At 38.3% G+C, this 19230-nt stretch overlaps 1 protein-coding gene across 1 annotated transcript in view; it reads left to right on the top strand.

Moving 5' to 3' along the window:
* Positions 1-19230, top strand: part of LOC141946822 (vitellogenin-1-like) — a 42922-nt gene that overhangs the window by 11594 nt on the left and 12098 nt on the right. Inside the window, exons 11-24 of the mRNA XM_074877203.1 lie at positions 1178-1396; positions 3488-3705; positions 3791-3888; positions 8010-8134; positions 8221-8322; positions 8409-8528; positions 8788-8977; positions 9066-9159; positions 9270-9455; positions 14472-14613; positions 16204-16420; positions 17302-17468; positions 18137-18889; positions 18973-19029. Coding sequence (XP_074733304.1) covers positions 1178-1396; positions 3488-3705; positions 3791-3888; positions 8010-8134; positions 8221-8322; positions 8409-8528; positions 8788-8977; positions 9066-9159; positions 9270-9455; positions 14472-14613; positions 16204-16420; positions 17302-17468; positions 18137-18889; positions 18973-19029 — 2688 coding nt within the window. The remainder of the gene's footprint in view (positions 1-1177; positions 1397-3487; positions 3706-3790; positions 3889-8009; positions 8135-8220; positions 8323-8408; positions 8529-8787; positions 8978-9065; positions 9160-9269; positions 9456-14471; positions 14614-16203; positions 16421-17301; positions 17469-18136; positions 18890-18972; positions 19030-19230) is intronic.

Here is a 19230-nt window from a genome sequence, read left to right as displayed (position 1 = left end):
AAGCTTTTAATAATAGTAATACCCTCACTGTTCTGCACTGCTTTTAATCAGTGGGCCTGAAAACAATTTAAATAGGCAGTAAATAACATTTCCTAGTTGTAGAGATGCATGTCACGGTTTACAGAGGTCAGCCACTCTGATAGTGATCAGTCTATCACAGTGATAGAGAGGAAAAGAGAAATAGGTGCTTTCAGTCTTAGACACTGGTCAGTTCACCATCCCCAGTAAGAGCAGGGGGTTCACAATACGTTGTGTGCCTGCCATGATTTTTTTCCTGTAGTACACAGACATGGCCCACATCTCCTGTGTTATGATTGCCGCCAATGCTCTTGGGCTAATTAAATCTGAGAAGCCCAGTGCCAGGGAAAGAAAATTCTTTCCCAAAACAAGTGATTGTATAAGCTTATTCAGTGCATTTCAAATGTCCATTCATTTGATTAGTAATATCAAATAGACTGTTTCTGCATCAACAATGGATCTCAAAAGTGATATTTTAAAGCACGGGAACTGTATTGAAATTATTCCATAACATATCAGTTTCTTTTTTTTAGAGCCATTTGTTAGCACTGAAAACAGTTACCTATTAGGATTTAGTTATTTTCTCATATTCAGCCTTCAGACAACTACTTCTAATCTCACCACATGACATAAGTGTGACCCAGTTGCTTATGATGAAGGCTGTAAAATGACCTGATGATTGCATTGGCAGCTATTAATCCACACTAAAAAGTGGCTGTCATAGCTGAAGTTAAGGGCACCACCACTAACCATATCTTCAGGAATCTTATTTAAGGGCCTGAAGAATTTAACTGTATCTGCATTTTTGCACGTGCCTTCAACCATGAGACAGAGATATTCAAACAGCATTATTGCAGGGTTGCCGACTCACCCTGAAAGGCAGTAGGAACTAGCTGCTAGCCATTATTTTTTCCTTTAAAAATCTTACTTGATAACTGTAAGGTATAGTGATGAGAAAGCTTTTCATTGCAGCTTTCTTGGCTATGCTTGTTCTATGAATAAAATGTCCTATTCATGAGGACAAAAAGAATTTGAAAATATTTAAAATAAGTGAATTGAACAAACTGAAATTATCAAAGTCAAACCTCAGAATAGGCTGGGGGATGGGATATAGATAAGAGCTGGAATTGAACTCAACGGATTTGTTTTGTTTTTTCAGCTACTTCATGGCTTTGCAGGAGAAGCATTGAGCAAGTCTAACACAGAAGAAATTTTCCTGGCTTTGAAAGCCCTTGGGAATGTAGGACATCCAGCCAGCATCAAGCACATCAAGAAATTTTTGCCAGGATATGCAGCTGGTGCTTCAGATTTGCCACTCAAGGTCCATGCAACTGCTGTGATGGCCCTGAAAAACATAGGCATGAAAGACCCAAAAATGGTAAGGAGACAAAGCTGCTTCCTTTGCACTTGTGATAACCCAACACAAGGCTGCTAATTGATGATGGGTGATGAGGGGAAAGCAAACCTTTTTTTTCAAATATAGCTGTAATATGGGTTTTGTTTTAAAAATACTTAACCGTTCCTTAGTTGGCATGTCTTATTCCTTTTGACATTAACCTCTAGTATTTGAGACTGCAACAAAAATCCCATTAAAAGGATATATTCATTACCCTGTTGTCGAAGGTAAATCAGTATTTCCATTGCAAACATTTATTTTTCCAAGGACATTAGACAGAAAGCTAAATTATTGACCAAAATGTGTTTAGTGCTACTTCAACTTTGGTATGTGAGAGAACCACAAAACAAGGTTTTCAGAGAATTGACATTTAATACTAAGTGTCACATCTAATCGTAATTCAAGACCAGATCTTATTGTAAATAGATACTAGAGGTTTGCATCCTAATTACAAATTTACAGACATTGTGTGGGTTTAAGTCATAAACAGAACATTTACTAAATGTGACTTTTGTCCCTGAACAAGATAATGATTACATATCTCATACAATGGTTACACAGGCATACTCTCATCCACCACAAACATCACTACAATCATTTTCATCTTAGATCAATCTGCTTCTAAAAAGAAACCTTCCATTTTCAAGATTTTTTTTCCCAATATTGAAATTTTTTATTTATATAAGTCTATTCTTAATACAAAAAGTAAAATAAAAGCTTTCGTTAACTATTCTCTTACTAATCTGTATCAGTTTTTCCATTATACTCACTTTTTGCATATGACTCCCAGTTTGAGTGCACTTATTGATCCACAGACAATAGTATGCTGCGATATGCTTTTAAGCAAAAGAATAAAGAAACAATTTACTAGAATGCAGGAGCTAGATGGGGAAAATCAGGGCAGGAAGAGAGAATAGCAAAGGTAGGAGTTAGGGTATTTGCTGGGGAAGAAAAAAAGCCAATTTAGTTTTTGAAAACAGTGCTGCGTCTCTGATTGCCCTTTGGCCTGGCTTTCTACATGTGACCCAGACCACTGTTTAGTTCCATTTTTTTATGCATTTTCTTTGGGGAAAATTGATCTGAAGCACTTTAATGACTGTGACTGGATTTTTCATTGTTCAAAAACTAGTTTAATGCCTGGCTTGCAGATAGCTATGCGCCCATATTTGCATTAAACAGGCTTAATACATGATCTGTCTTTTTTATTGTTCAATTTGAAAAGGTAGTTGCATTTAGAAAGAAACCACTGCATCCTTTTCACCACTTTTAGCTTGGTATTTGACAATCAACATGTTCATATTAATAAAACTAATCAGGGTGTTTCCAAAGTTTATTGAAGTTTTCTGGATCAGTTTTTTCATTAGAGAGTGTGGATGTGCACTGTCCCAAACAGGACAGGACTGTGCAGAGGGGCTGCCAGAATGGTGTTGCACCATTCACATCCATTTTGAAGTTGGGGTCAAAGGCTTCAGTGCAGCTCACGGAAACCGCAAAGGTTCCAGTACAAAATTGGTGTTGATACTGAATTGCTGAGGTCAAACACATCGGTCACAAGTAGTACTGTGGAAATTACATCTGTTGCATAAACTTTTGGTTTTAAGTTGTCTACAGTGGCATAGAGATTTCTGGTAGTAAACCAGATTTCATTTTTATTTTATTATTTAGCAGAAAGGGTCCCAGGAGATCAAATGATTAGAAATAAGGCATACCTGTATGGGTAGGGATAAGTGGTCACTGAAACCACTTCTTAGGTATGTAATGGATCCATGAAATCTTTCACCTAGAGTGGTTATGCTGCAGATATATTTTGCTATAGCTCAAAAAAGGATAATAGACTTGATATAGAAGTTATCCAGTGAAGTTCCTTCACTTTGATTGTGTAGGAAGTCAGACTACATTACGATAATGCCCCTTCCAGCCCTCAGTCTATGAAACCAGGAACCTGTTGCCATAATAATTAAATAATACAAATTTTTACCGTACTAGTGATGAAGAGATCATTCATCGGTGATGAATGGTTATTAGCAAAGTGTTCAAACATCCTGTAAATTTGAATGTATCTATTATTCTCAGGTCCAGGCTATTACCCTTGAGATTTTCCTGAATCGCAAAATTAATCCTCGGATCCGAATGTTAGCTGCAGTGGTTTTGCTTGAAACCAAGCCAGGTCTTCCAATAGTGATGACACTAGCTGATGCTGTGCTGAAGGAACCTAGCATGCAAGTGGCAAGTTTCATCTACTCCTACCTGAGAGCCCTGGGTAGAAGCACAGCTCCAGATCTTCAAGTGATGTAAGGAAAATATGGATCCCTTCCCTAGATAAAAAACTTGTTGCAAACTAATTGAGGTGTTAATGTGCTCACCAAATTTTTTCAGGGCTTCTGCTTGCAGAATGGCTATCAGAGTATTAAGTCCCAAATTTGACAAATCTGGATATCAGTTCAGCAAGGTTTTCCGCTTCAGTATGTTTAAAGGTAAGATTCAGAAGATTTTGTAGAGGAATATATACAGGTCAATGTGTGAAAAAAAAATTGTTCAGTATGAGAACCCAATTCTCCTAGCCAGCTGGTTAGCTTCATGTTAGCTCCATATTCTCCTATGTTCAGTGAAAAAGAAAAAAAAAAAAAATCTCAGGCTCTCCATTTGGAGAGTGTTTAGGTCCCTGTGTGTTTTGCATTTTACACTGCCAGCATGAAATTACCAGAGGGCTTGTGGGGCTCTAACCCTCCATTTTCATTAGTTGGTGAAGCACATGCTCCTGTATCAAATGCTGTAGTCTCAGTGGTGCTTAACAATTTCATACCATTGTTCAGCACCAAACAAACAGAAGGGACCTAAATTACTGCTGAAGTGGATTAATTTCTACTGGTGCTCAACACCTACAACTCTTGCTGAATTCAAATGTGATGCTAAATACACTTCACCCCAACAGTAGTGACCCGTGAAACAGTAAACTCTGAAAACATTCAGATGTGACAATTCATTGCACCCATAAGCAACTAATTCAGGCTTATTGTATAAAGATTTTTCTTGTATCTTCCTAACAGAATTCTTTACTAGAATGAGCAGATCCACACATGGGATCTGAAGGCTGGCCAGTTATATCAATGAGAGTTGCACACAAAAATGTAGTCAGAGCGGGGATGACCAGATTAGAAAACAGGTCTTGCTGGGCCAAATTGTTGCTATTTCTATTTTCCATGTATGTTATTTTTCTCAGTAGAGATTTTTTAAGCAACTCCCCTATGAAAATGACCATGACAGCCTCAGTGATTTGGCATACGTAGCTGGCAGACTAGGGAGATTATATCTACAAACACAGTTTCCTTACGCATGCTGTTTATCTAGGAGGACTTGGATGTTTTTAGCACTTTTGTTATTCACTGGTACATGTAAAGATTCTTTTCAATGTAATAAATAGAAAAAGAGATTCTGAAACATCTGAAATCCACAGTTCTAAGTGTACTTTTGCCTTCTTTTTGGAGGGGGAGAGTGGTTTGAAAGACTTTTGTAGATCTTATTGTTTCTGTGCCCCTGTTGCATGGTTTTTGCATGACCATTTAATCCGCTCTATAATAAAAATAAATGTAATACATACCACAGCAACCACAGTAATATATGACACACATGCTTGCTGCCTCAGAGGTAGACACAGAGAGTGCCCAAAGAAATAGTCACTAATACAGACTGTGTGAACTTTTGTACCATTTAAAATGGATTCAAGGAGAGATACATTTTCCAGTAATACACAGATATATGTTTCTAGTTTTAGGTACTTATTTTCTCCTCTTTATTTTTGCTTTTAAAATGAAGCTATCTGAATTTTCGCAGTGAGAAAAAAGGGTGCAGTACACATGAGGGTAGCTGGCAGAGGGCTATGTGAAGTGAATTATTTTGTTCTGGCTGTAGCCTGGAAATGCAGCACATTAGAGAATTGCTGTTAATTCTTGGTGAAGACCACTGTCAGAAATTTGGTTACCATGCATATGTAATATTTAAACCTCTCATCCTGAAGAATAGGAACAAGATCCTTTTCTCACACATGCTAATCTTAGACTTGGAGAACTCAGCTAAAGTCAATCCTCTATTACATTGGTGTGGGAGGAGGATCCATCCTCCAGCTTTCTGATTTGATTTGTTACCACTAGCCACAGGTGAAATGTGTTGCAGTGAGTCCATTATAGAGGAGTTACCATAGTGACGGCTGTAAGGCAGTACCTGTTTCCTTGCTAAAAACAAAAATGTGCCCTCAGCATCACAGATCTTTGTGGTGCTAATGCTGAATTTTTAATGACAGGCAATACTGTCAGATGAATCTATCACTAATCTGGAACCTGTTACACATGGCTCTACACATTGCTATGGAAATCAAAGGTATGACCCAGGTTCCGCTCAGTGTGAGGACTCTCAATATGCACAGATTCATCTAGTTAAATATGTGTACTAATGTTCATAGGTACCAAAGACTGCTTTCTTTGATCACTGATTTTTCTTTCCCTCTTCTTTGGTGCAAGACATTTAGTCAGATATATGCAGGTGCCATCACACTCTAACAGTGGAGTGGCTACAGTGCATCATCTGACTGTGTCAGTAGAATTTTCCATTGGTAAATATTTTCTTAGAGCATTAGCACTGTGTAATGCCTGAGGTATGGAAAATATCCCTGCTCTCTTCAAGTCAATGAATTCTGTACAATCATTTAATGATTTATGAGCAACACTTCTTAATAAGTATCAATAAGTACCATGGGGTTTTTTAACTAAAGGTTTTTGTAAGTTAGAACACCAAGAAAGAGCCTTAACAAATTCAGTAAAAGTACCATGCCTCATTCTAGTGTCCAGTCCATGTAACACTTACATTCTCACTAAGCTCATTCAGAGAAAAACTAGTCTTCACATTTCCAAGTCTCAGGGCAGCTTATTAGTAATTTCCCAGTGTGGCATCACTTGCTTTTTCTTTTCTATAGGATCAGCATTAAAATGTGGGTTTTTGTCATCTTTCCTTGCTATCTGCTGAAGGTTCTCCACTGATTCCTCTGCCACCAATGGGGTTGCATAAATATCTGTATTTTGATTGTAGGACCTGTTACTGAACCACATATGTTGTAGGTAGATAGTGCGTAGCGCTTTGGGTAGCACATGAGCTTCATATAGCAAAACAGTGAAGGTAATGTAGTGAAATGCCAGTTCATACAGATTTAGTAGACTAAGTGGATTGCTTTTCCAACAGACTGTTTCTCAAATACATGAAAAGTTGGACTCTGTCCTGAGAAATTAGAAATCAAAATTAGTCCCAGCAATCTGGTATGAAAAAACTTAGCGTGAGGAGTAAATGAGGGTAAGGGACCATCAAGATCCCTGTCTGCATGCACAGATTCAGAAGAGAATGGGAAAATGTTGACTCACAAGTGAGATGTTATCTGAAACACCGAACGTGGCACTAAAGAAGTAATATGGGCATGGGTATTCATAACGCCCACATTTGTGAACCAAGTAATAATATTTTCTTTAACTTTTGGCTAAATAATTTTGAGAATTTAAGCACTCCTTTTCTGGAAAGAGGTCAAAGACTCCCTCTCATAATGTTTGAAAATATATTTCCTACAATTCATCAATAATTTGTATACAGGTATGAAAATTGTTGGTTTGGATCTTCCCGGGCTGTACTGGATTTCCAAAGCTGATTTCTGGTGGTGCTGCAATTTAATCAGTATATGGTGCCTTTGTCTAACATGAGGATGGCAGAAATTTAATGTAGAGGCTCCTAAAATACTTCCCTGTCCTCCAACTAGTGTAGGAAGAGAAGAGAGAGGAAGAAAAGAAGCATGACAGGGATACCTATATATCATGTCATCCTGGTTCCTCTTGAAACCTAAAGGAAACTTAGAAAACCATTGGGGATTACTGTAACTCAGAAAACAGGACTGCATAGACCTGTGCCAATGTCGGGAAGAATACATGACTGTGCTCTGCACTGATTATCTGTATCTAAGAACATCATAGATTATAAATCTAAAGTAGAGAAAATAAGTAGACACAAAATATGTTTGCTCAAAGTTCACTCAGTAGTTAACAATTACTTAACAATTAGTGCATTTCATGTAAGAAATTACAGCATTTGGCACTAGATGTATTAAATTGCCTTTGAATCATTTGAGAGACAAATCTACACCTCACCATCTGTCCTTATAGGACATCTATATCACTTTCCCTAAACTATTAGCAAAGGATAGCAAATCTGTTTTCATTTCTGATCCCCTTTGTCAAGTTGCCCTAAATGATGTCTCACAAAAGCATTTCATAAGCTGAAGTTACGGAATCTGACTAAATGTAAATAATATAGCAGAAGCAATTGGAAAAAGAGCATAAGCACCATGCAGTGAGCAAGGGGCTTGTAATTTTGCCCATTAATAGTCTAAAAATGCAGAATATTCTGTTTATGACTGTTTTATAACATCAGTTTTATAGCTGAGTTTTCTGGTCTTTCTCATATCATGCTATATCAGTTGAATTATGCAATTAGTAAATTGATACAATCTTCACACCGTGGCTTTAAAAACTAACTGTGCCATCCTTTACTGCCTATTTCTCTTCAGAGTTCCTTATGAGTGGACTGGCAGCTAAATATTTGGTATTGAATAATGCAGGCAGTTTCATTCCAACGATGGCAATGTCCCAGCTGCGGACACATTTTCTTGGAAGAGTGGCTGATCCCTTGGAGGTAATTGGGTTTATCTGCAGTTTTCCCTCTTATCCCTTCTTACGACCATCATCCAATTGGCATTTACACTTTACTTCTTCCCACAGGTGGGAATAGTGGTTGAAGGACTGCAGGAGATGTTTGCTAAACGTTACTCTCCTGACAGGGACTGGGAGACGGACTACGACTTCAAGGAAATCCTAAAAACGGTAAATTCTCAGGGAAAAGAAAATCTCTAAGCTATTTCCTCCTCAAATGTTACAAAGAATCAGACTTTCTTCCTCTTCTCATGCAGCTCTCTGACTGGAAGGCATTCTCCAGTGACAAACCTTTTGCATCGGGCTACTTGAAGATGTTTGGCCAAGAGTTGTTCTTCGGTGGACTCGATAAAAATGCCATCCAAAATGCATTGCAGGTATCATTTTGAAAACACCACCACCCAAGCATCAAAAGCTTTAAAACAGTGTTACTTTCACACATTTTCTCCCTTTTTTTAACTTTTTAATTCAAGAGGGTTTTTTGTCTTTAGTATTAATCAAGGCAAATAAGGTCAAGCTTTGATCAGGATTAGCTATAATCATTGCTGGCAGACTTTCCCCTGAGGCATAGTTAATGACACAGATCATGATATTTAAGTTCTGCTTGTTTAGACAAGTTGAACTCTGTAATTGCAGGCATGGTATGGACCTGACGAAAAAATCCCTTCGATAAGGAGACTAATCAGTAGCCTTCAAAGTGGTGTAGGGAAGCAGTGGACCAAGGCTTTACTGTCCTCTGAGATCCGTCGTATTGTGCCCACCTGCACTGGGTTCCCGACAGAGACCAGCTTCTATTACTCTTCTGTCACGAAAGTGACAGGAAATGGTAACGTATTTCAAGACCTGAGCAATGCAAACATGCTTGTCAGGATTGGGGACGATGTTTAATGCTTTTTTTTCTTTCTTTGTAATAGTTCAAGCACAGATTACACCTTCTCCAAAGTCTGATTTCAGATTGCCTGAGTTACTAAATGCCAACATTAGGCTGCGATCCAAAATGAGTCTAAGGTAAATATTTAGTATAAAATAAGAGTAATATTTCCAAGTGACAGAGGCCAGAAAAATTCAACAGCTGTTTGCTATCTGAACATAATTTTACCCTCATTCTACCTTTTCAGCATGGCTAAGGAGATGACCTTTGTAATGGGCATCAACACACACATGGTCCAGGCAGGGCTGGAAGCACACACGGAAGTGAATGCTCATGTACCTGTGAATGTTGTTGCCACTGTCCATATGAAGGAAAAAAATATCAAAGTTGAAATTCCACCATGTAAGGATGAGACTAACATAATTACTGTAAGGTAAGACAGAGCACATACTATCTTTCTATGCAGCAATGCAGACTCTTTCCAAATAAAACAGATCATTTGTTTAGAGATCTTGTCTTTGACTGACAGCTTGGGTAACTGGCGATGATTGGTGTAGTTTATTTCTTTTAAATGAAGTGACATGTACCAAAGCTTTGCTTGAAAATATGCATTACTTCATGTGGTCCTCACCTGAAAATCTTCTTTAGGACCATTTCTCAGTTGTTGAGACCCATAAGCTATTTGAAACAGAAATGGCACCAAATTTCTATCCCAATACGTGTATTTGGACTGGAGACACTAGGTAAGATTTAAACCAGCTGAATCCTATTAGTTATAGCGGATAACCTATATATATTTGCATTTGATGCCTTGAAGTGTAGAGGATTTGGTGTTTCTTGTGTTTTAACTTGTTTCCCTGTGGCTGCCATTTGGTTTTCTTACCTGTTAGGTCTACTTGATTTATTATCAGTGCATGCAATTACAATACACTCTGGAAAACTGTTGTAACCAGATGCCAAACAAATGAAAACAGATGGAAATACAAGCACAAAGAGAGGGAGGAAACAGAAAGAGTATGTCCAAGGAATCAAAGCAGTAGACCAAAGCTTAGAAAACCTTCACACACACATAAAAAAATACTGAGAAAGACAAGCCAAAAATTCATCACAAAGGAAAAAGCATCACTGACAACAGAAATCAGCTATTATACAATCAACAGAAATGTTAACAAGTTTCTGCTCTAGGAATACAGCCGTAACAAAAGAGCTCAGTTGCCTCATCCAGCTGCAATTAACATTCATGGCTGCTGGCCCAGAGAAGCTCTGCAGGTCTCCTCAGTTTAGCCACCAGTTAGGCTAATCATTATTCTCCCTTGCCCTTCAACGGGGATCTGGACATCTCATCCTCCTCCCTAAAATGATTCCTCCATTCCATCAAATGTGATTATAAACAGGTTCTCTGTGCAGAGGAGGGAGTGTTTTGGCAGCTCACAGAGCAAAAGTTAGCTGTGTGTAAGCTGCTGGGACACCACAGCCCAAAAGTTTTGTTCAGTTTCTTGTGAAGACCAGGACAATCTGCTCCCAAGGTCATCAGGGACAGCAGGCACCAGCTCTCACTAGCTCTAACTGTTGGCGAGGGTGAGGCGGATATTAATGAACTCAGTAAGGATGCTGAACTGAAATGAGAATATTGAACACTGATATGGAGTTTAGAGCCTCAAGCAGAGCTACGAATGTTAGCAGAAGGGTTCTCCCTGCAAAGCAACATAAAAAATATTTTGACTCCTTTGACTTAAGGGGAAATAAATCAGACACAAAAAGGGTTAAATGCATTGCCAGAAAGCATAAAGCAAGTCAGTATCAGACACAAGGGATTACAGCAGAGGAATCCATGAGTTCCAGCCCAAGCCCTGCTCTAGACCCTACAGCATTATCATTTATAAAGTGAAGTAGTCACTTGGAAATAGCTCTATAACACCAAGTATATGAGAAAGCTAATACTCACTAGCTAACTTTTAGCACCATCAATTTTTCTCCAAAAAGCATTCCCATTCACTGTTACAAAACAAATGGTCAGTGGAAACCACACAGAGCAATGAAACAGCAATGAGTACAAGTGAAGGCAAAGCAATAACTAGAGAATGTAGCACTGAACCACATCACTGAGGATATCAAAGACCAAGTAAAGTTAAAAGTATGAAGAGAAATAAGCAGGCATGATAGAGAGAGAAAGGACACATATATATTCTTTATAGAATGACTCAAAAATTTTAGTTTAACATAAGATTTTCTCTTCCTTTTGCATAGATCCATCAAAGAATAAAGAACCTACTGAATTCAATATTTTAGAGATATTCTGACACCTTCCCTTGTTAGCTTTAAATTCCCCATTTAAAGAAATGGTTCGAGAAACCTATTGCTCTTTCATTTGTTTGTGAGTTCTGTTCAAAATATTTTAGTATTGGGTATTTTGTCTTAATGGTCAGTGGGGTACCATGTCATTAAAGCTAGTCAGGATGCGATATTATTTTCCTCTTCATCTCTCACATTCAGATGCAGGAAGCAAACAGTCTTCAATAGCATTAAGTTCAGTTATATCCTACACACCATACAGGTTATAACCTGTCACAGCTGTGGGATTTATATAAATTTTCAGGAGCTGAAGAGAAACTCAGGTGAGCAATCACAGACTCTAAAGAAAAAAAATAATGAAAACTTCAGTGATAGAGAGATTCCATTCCCAAGACAGATCCGCACATTACTGACTCAACTTTCTTTATAGCAAAAATCAGATCAAAATAATCAATCATACCATGGAGAGAATATATAGCATGTGTTTCAATTCAGTCCTATCAAACTTAAATTTAATTAAAAATAATGGTTATTTTTAAGGCTCTTTTAACATAAATATTTAGTATACTACAGATGGCTACTTAAACATAATTTTAAATAAAATTTACAGGAAGAAGTAAAAATCAAATAAATTTCAGTGAAAATTAAAGCCCTGTGATTAAAGTATAAATATGGAGAGCTGCCAGAGAATGCACTTTGAAAATATATCACATATTCATAATGACAGGCTACTGAAGTATATACATAAGCTTGAATAGAGCTTGTATCATAGGGCTTTTTTCTTGCTTTAACTGTAGGATAAGCAGAAATTGCTTCACATGGGCATCTTATTTAAAAGATGAATTATGAAATTACAACACTGTGTACAACACGTATCCAGCATGTGTAGCAGAAGATGCGGAAGAGCCAGCGTATACTGTGAGCTCGCAAGGCAGTGCAGTGTGTTCGGGGACAGAGAAGGGAAATGACTGGTGCTCCAAATCTCTGTTTTTATAACACCTTTGCACCAAGATCAGAAGGATGATGTGTAGGAAAGGCAGAAATTTTCATTTCACCACAACAGAAAGAGAGATAAAGATCTGGTTGGAGGATTGTCTCTTGCTTCTCATTTATTTAGATACAATGCCATGCTGTGCTTTAAAACCTGGGAAAATAGTTTTTCATTGATTTTTTTGTTTTAAACAGACATTGAGCTCTTCTGTCCTCATGTTAGGGATGTATGTAAGGCCACACTCACTGAAACATCAGTAGGCCCAACACAGCTGAATTGCTTGTCCCTTACCCCTGCAGTGAATTTGGCTTATACTATAGCACAGCTCTTCTCTTATCCAAAAAATACACTAATACATATTGGAAAATCTCCTTTTTATTTTTTCTCCCTTGTGTGGGATCAGAGAGAACAGATTCTTTCATACCATAGCTTTAGGCCTTCTTTGTGACTGTTTTTCTTGTTAAAGCACCAGAGCTCGCTCTTGTAGCCTATTTTTACTGTGCCGTGTGATTCTGCAGACATTGACATGTGTCACCTGTGATGCAGCTACATTTGTTGGCTCTCTGTGCTCAACAGGGAGGAATCGATCTTCCACTTTCATTAGGTGGCAGGAGTAGACTATTGGCATAAAAAATACTAAAAAAAATTGGAAAAGAAACCCCAGGGCTTTCTGCTTGGAGACCCAGCCTGCAGTTCAGTGGTCATTTGAATTATTGAATGGGATTAAAATAAAAGCCATTTCCCTTTTTGTCCCTTTACCCAGATGAGCCATCTGAAATGCAAGTTGATTTGTATTTTCTTTTATCCCCTCAGCTTGTTAGGGAGAATATTTTATTTCAGATTCCATTCTTCAAGGTTCTCCTATCACCCAGCATGGAGCGTTGCTGTCATGTCCTTATCTAAAATAGAGAGAGATGCAAAAGAAAACAAAGCCCACAGGTGACACACGTTTTATTGAGGTGTTCCACATGAAGAGCAATTGTGTGCTTTACAGTGCACACAGCACGGTAGGAGCCTTCAAGAGGGAAGAGAGGCTATCAAATGAATACAGATTCATCTTTCAGATAGGTTAGATTGGAATTGCTCAGGCTACTACAGTGTGGACCATATTAAAATAGACACCATTTTGCAGACCATCTTTCCATTCACTGTCACAAAGGCCACCTCCATTAGTAGACCGCGATAGCCCCAGGACAAGCAGATCAACTTCATACTTGAGAAACAGCACGTGGGTAATTTTGAGCTGGATGTTAGCACTGATAAATGGCTAATAAGGTAGAGTTCATGTTAATAGCTGAGGGAAATAGGTTTTCATGTCTCAAAAGTGTTCAACATTCAAGATGTTTCTCTGACCCAAACCAAAACTCATAAGTTATCACAGCACTGTAGCAACTTCCACAAAGAATGTTGGGTATGGAGCTAGGGGATCAGAATATTTAACCATGAGAGTCTCAGTCTCATGCTGCACCTTATATCACTCATCCTAGATCCTGACTACTCTTAGAGTCCACAACACTGGAAACTATGTACTGAACACATTTATGTAAATAGGCTCTAAACCTTCCTATGTATCTCTCTATGATGTCTTGCCAAGCCATGAGTACCAGTCAATTTAGATCAAGCTGGATGATTTCAGGCTCCTTTCTTCAATTCTGCTTTAACAAAAGTTGCATAGGAAATAGCATACAATAGCCACCAGTCCCTAGGTTGTTTTTGAAGTTACGACAGTATTTACGCAAATATATTGTGAAAGGAAATGAGAACTAGGTTTAGCAGTGAACACACAGAAGATGAGTTTAAGAATTTAAAAGTCAGAAGATCAAAATAGGACACTCAGAAATATGTAATCCACAGCCAGGCTTCTAAGTAAGTGGGCTGTTCCTCAAGGTGTTAAGCATATGGAGATCACATCAACTGCAATGCTTTTAACCTGTACACATGATTCTAAAAACCTAACTGAGCTATCTGCCCCTGAGATTGGTCCCTGTCTTTATTCACTCTTAGCAGTCCTTGAAAATACAACTAACGGGAAAGATGCTGTAAATATCTGTAAAGCAATTTGCAAGTTATGATACTTGTTGCTGAGTACATGCTGCAAGACATTATTCAGGTCTTTTCCTCAGCGGTGCTTTATCGATACAGTTTCCTCTAATGTTTATTCTGCAGGTCTAAGACATTAGCTGTTACTCGAAATATTGGGGATTTGACTGCTGGTAAGACGACTCCAGTTCTTCTACCTGAAGCAGTGCCTGACATAATGAAGATGTCCTTCGATTCAGATTCTCCGTCAGACGAGACTGATAACAGGGTGAATGATGTAGTGTCTGACTATTCTTTTTGGGGCTTTTAATCAGTGGGAGGCCATTTATTTTCTCCATAGGAAAATGTACACTTCATCTCTGACCAATGCTACTTCGCTCAAAATAAGTCAGGTTCAATCTAATAACACAAATAGCCCTATAGTAACAGTATTTTAAAATCTTGAGTGTAATACATTAGACTTGCAACACTTTTTCAAAAGCAAAAGCATTTTCTTTAGTAATTAATTTTACACTGCCATCTACAGGATAGGCCCACAATCTTTAAAATACTTTGCAAGCATTATGCAAGCATCACATTCCTGGGGCAGCCACAAATGTTCCACGAGACACTCTGTTGCTCAATTTGTAGAGCCAAATTTAATGCTTATAAGCATCCTGATTCAAGGATGGATGGCAGATTGTGTGTCAAGTCAAATGACTTCCTGATCTACAGTTTTCTATAAAAGCCAGTACAGGCTTTCTATGGTAGGCAGCGTTGTGAAGGCATCGCCATGATAATTCACTCAGTGAAAGACTGACAGAGGTAAGGAATACACTGTCCTGTTCTGGTTTCATTGTTGTCCTGCAACTCTGAAGGGTTTTCAGATAAAATAAGAGACAAACAGAGGATGAGTACAGCACTTTCCTATGGAGAAGTCAATAGGCACACATACTGCCAGTGAGAGCAGTTTCCAATATTCTGGAACAAGCAAAGTCCTTCTGCTTTGTGTCTCTGTGCTGCCCTTCCTGAAAACTCAGCACTCCACAGTTATTCTTAAATGAATAACAACTGAAAAATGGCACTAACTGGAACATTTCACAGTATCATTAGAATTTCCTTTGGAAAGAAAATATTAGCATTAAAATTCCAGTTTTTCAGTGGGGTTCATACAAGTTTGGAATCTTGTGAGACAGGATAAACTGAGTACAAAAATAGTTGCAAACCTGTATTACATGTGAAATTGAAAGCTTACAATTATGTGTCTTTAGCTATTTGCTTCATCGCTCCAGGAAATCATAGTTTTCATTTAATGGATTTGATTCTAATTTTAATTCATTTTAATTTGTTCATCTGCAAGCAATGCTTATCACATGTATATTACATAGTTTTGAGTGGAAATTTCTCACATCTGATATGCTTTGACCATCTAGTTGATATAGTCTCACATTCATGTTAGACCTTAACTGAGACAGAATTTTCATGAACACAGGTGAAGGTTCTGTTGTTTGACCCAATCAGAAATCAAAGGAAAGGACTCCAGTCAGTCTAGAGCACACTCAGATTTATCAAGAACCTGTTAAGAGTGTCTAATACTCCAGGAAAACAATATAAAATATTTAGAATTAATTTGTGATACAATTTTCCATTGTTATAGCCTGAAGCTCTTTTTACACTAGATAGTCTAATCAAGCCATTCAGTTGATAATTTTGTCCAATTGAAACCCAAGTTGTCTTATGTCATGGCCTTGCTATCTCAAATAAACTGGTTAATTCCTCCTGCGGATTACATGTAACTATTACTGAAACAGCACTCATAACAAGCAATTATTCCTCTTACTGTTGTCCAGTTTAACTTGACATGTGTATTATCTAATAGGACAGACAGTCTGCAGATGTTTCATCAGGAAATTCCTTTTACTTTGGACACTCTTCTTCCAGAAAAGAGCCATTTGTTCAGTCCTTGTGCTTCAATGCAAGTACATTTGGGGTTCAAGTGTGCATTGAGAGGAAAAGCATACATGCAGCATTTATCAAAAACGTGCCTCTTTATTACCTAGTTGGAGAGCATGCCCTTAGAATGAGCTTCAAGCCAGGTAAATACAACTGTACAAAAAAGAAAGTGATGGGTGGGTGGGTAGGGGTGTGTGTATATACCCATATATATTTGTACATGTACATATATATATTTTGTATCTTAAGTACCACTAAAACTACCATTAGACCTATCAGCCCTACCAGTATTGGCAACAGACTATGCTTGTAGCAGGAATCCGTTTCTCCCCACCTCATCTGAGCAGCAATTTCCCAGCTCTCCCAGCAATGCCACTCAGCATGGCCAGCATCAAGCAGAGCTGATCTGTGCCTGCAGAGTGTGTCTGATGCATCCTGAATCATTGGATTTGGGATGCAAGCACAGAGCAATTGGACATGGGCAACAGATCTGATGCAGTGTCCTGTAGCTACACTCTAAAAACGCAGACTCTTAAAGGGAATTATGGATTAACCCTGCCAGGATCTAGTCCTTAATGTCTTAATCCATGATCATAAGAAGTAAAAGCACAGCAGGCCACTGAATCTAGGTCTCCTAAGTATCAAACTAATGGCCTAACTATTGGGCCATTCTTTACAATTCAAGAGTTGAGCCTCCATTCATCTCTGATGCCTAATTCGCTATACCATACTGTTATCCAATTAATCAATCCAATTCACTTGACTTAAATCTGCTGATCATTCTGCTTATTGACTTGAAAAGAATCCAGTAGCATGCTAATATTTTAAAATTTGGCTATTGCCCGTATGTGATTTACCTATTACATATTTTTTTTTAACAAAGTTGCTCAATACCAAAAATAATCTATGAGCATTTAAATTTTCATTTGAGGAAGAATGGCTAAACAAATTATAGCAAAAATTGGCTTATTCTATTATTCAGTTGCTAATGCTAACAGCAATACTAATTGTCATGCAATTTCAGTTTACACAGAAGCACTTGAAAAAATACAAGTCACAATTCAAGCAGGAGACCAAGCTCCTACAAAAATGGTACGTTTAGTAACATTTGAAGATCCAGAGGCACAAGTATCTTCCCGCAGAAAAGCAGTTAAAAGAGTGAAGAAAATCCTTGATGATACTGATGACCAGGTACTGCTGTAAAAATCCATCTCTAGATTTGTGGGAGACATTTTAAAAAGCTTAGTTATTTATATTTCTTTTACTAAGCAGCTTCCTTTGTTTAGATAGTATACAAAAATTTGGAAAAAAAAGACAGGCTTTTGGGTACACAAGTCTTTCTGCAGGTCTTTTGTTTTCATTCGTCTCTTCTGCAGGTGAAGGACGTTAGAAAGAGCAGGTTGGTTTTGTAGATTTTTCTGAAAACCTCTTCTAAGACACAAAATAGCTGTTGTGTGCCCAAAAGGTAGTCTGTTCTTTCCAGCTACTGCAACTGTAGCAAAAAGCTCTGACACCTGCCTACACAATTTGCCCTGAGATAGTCACAGCTACAGCACTGTAATTACCAACATTAGTTACGTGTAATTTTATGATCAACAATTTCTACACATCTCCATTATCACAAAAGTGTTTGGAGTATTGTTCTACTTTTGTGTGGTTTTAACACATTATTATGAATTTGCCTTATTGTGATGTATTGCAAGAATGCTATCAGGCGTACATCTTGTCTTCTAAGGCAGCAGAGAGATTCATAGTATCTGTATCTCTCAGTAGTATCATTTCTGTATTTGGTTTTACTTACAGCCTTCTGCAGAAACACAGAAAAATAATTTTGTTTTTCCAATGGTACCATTGACTAGGGGACAAGAAAATCCAGAAGTTCATCGTCCAGTGCCAGCAGCACCAGTGGAAGTGCCAAGAGTACAGCAAGCAGTCCCTCCAGCAGTGACTCTGACAACAGAGCATCACAGGGAGGCACCCAGATAAATCTGAAAGCAAGAAGATCCAAAGTCGAAGGAAGGAAATTCTACCCCTTTGGGGACAGCGGCATTAGCAGTAGCAGCAGTAGCGGTGGCAGCAGCAGTAGCAGCAAAAGCAGTAGTAGTAGCAGCAGTAGTAGTAAGAGCAAAAGCAGTAGCAGTAGTGACAGCAGCAGTAGCAAAAGCAGTAGTAGTAGCAGCAGTAGTAGTAAGAGCAAAAGCAGTAGCAGTAGTGACAGCAGCAGTAGCAAAAGCAGTAGTAGTAGCAGCAGTAGTAGTAAGAGCAAAAGCAGTAGCAGTAGTGACAGCAGCAGTAGCAAAAGCAGTAGCAGCACAGGTAGCATCAACAGCAGCAGTAGCAAAGCATCTAGTATAAAGCATAAGGCTAAGCAGCAGTCCAAGACCACACCATTTTCATATGCGAGCGCTGCTGAAGGAGAGAGAAGTGTCCGTGAGCAGAAGCATAAAACACAGAGCAGCAGCAGCAGCAGAAGCACCAGCAGTGGCACCAACAGCAGCAGTGAAAGCAGTAGTGCTTCCTATCGCCACAGCAAATATGACAGACAAGCTGAGACGAAAAATATCAAGTCCCAATTTAACAGTCACAGTAGTCACGACATTTCTACAGAACGGGTAAAATTTTCTGATGCTTTGGCTACTGCTAGGAGGTGATCCTTACTGAGCTGTAGGTAATAACTTCTTTTGGAATTTTGCAGGAATATCACCTTCCAAAAGTATACCAGCTCCGCTTCAGATCCGCTCATGTCTATTGGGTAGGTCCTTAATTCAAATGCACATTCCACATGGTGGCTATAGTTGATATGAATCAAGCATATTACTGAAGGGCTTTGTTTGGTTTACTTCACTTGAGCATTCCATACTGTCCAATTGACAATGGCCAAAATAAGCAGATTTATTACTAAAATACTGACTATTACACTACATCCTTCTGTTGTTGCAGCACTTGCAATCCT

The sequence above is a fragment of the Strix uralensis genome, chromosome 8, assembly GCF_047716275.1.
Source record: "Strix uralensis isolate ZFMK-TIS-50842 chromosome 8, bStrUra1, whole genome shotgun sequence".
Lineage (NCBI taxonomy): Eukaryota > Metazoa > Chordata > Aves > Strigiformes > Strigidae > Strix > Strix uralensis.
The sequence above is the reverse complement of the archived record's forward strand: the minus strand, read 5'-3'. Positions and strand labels throughout refer to the sequence as shown.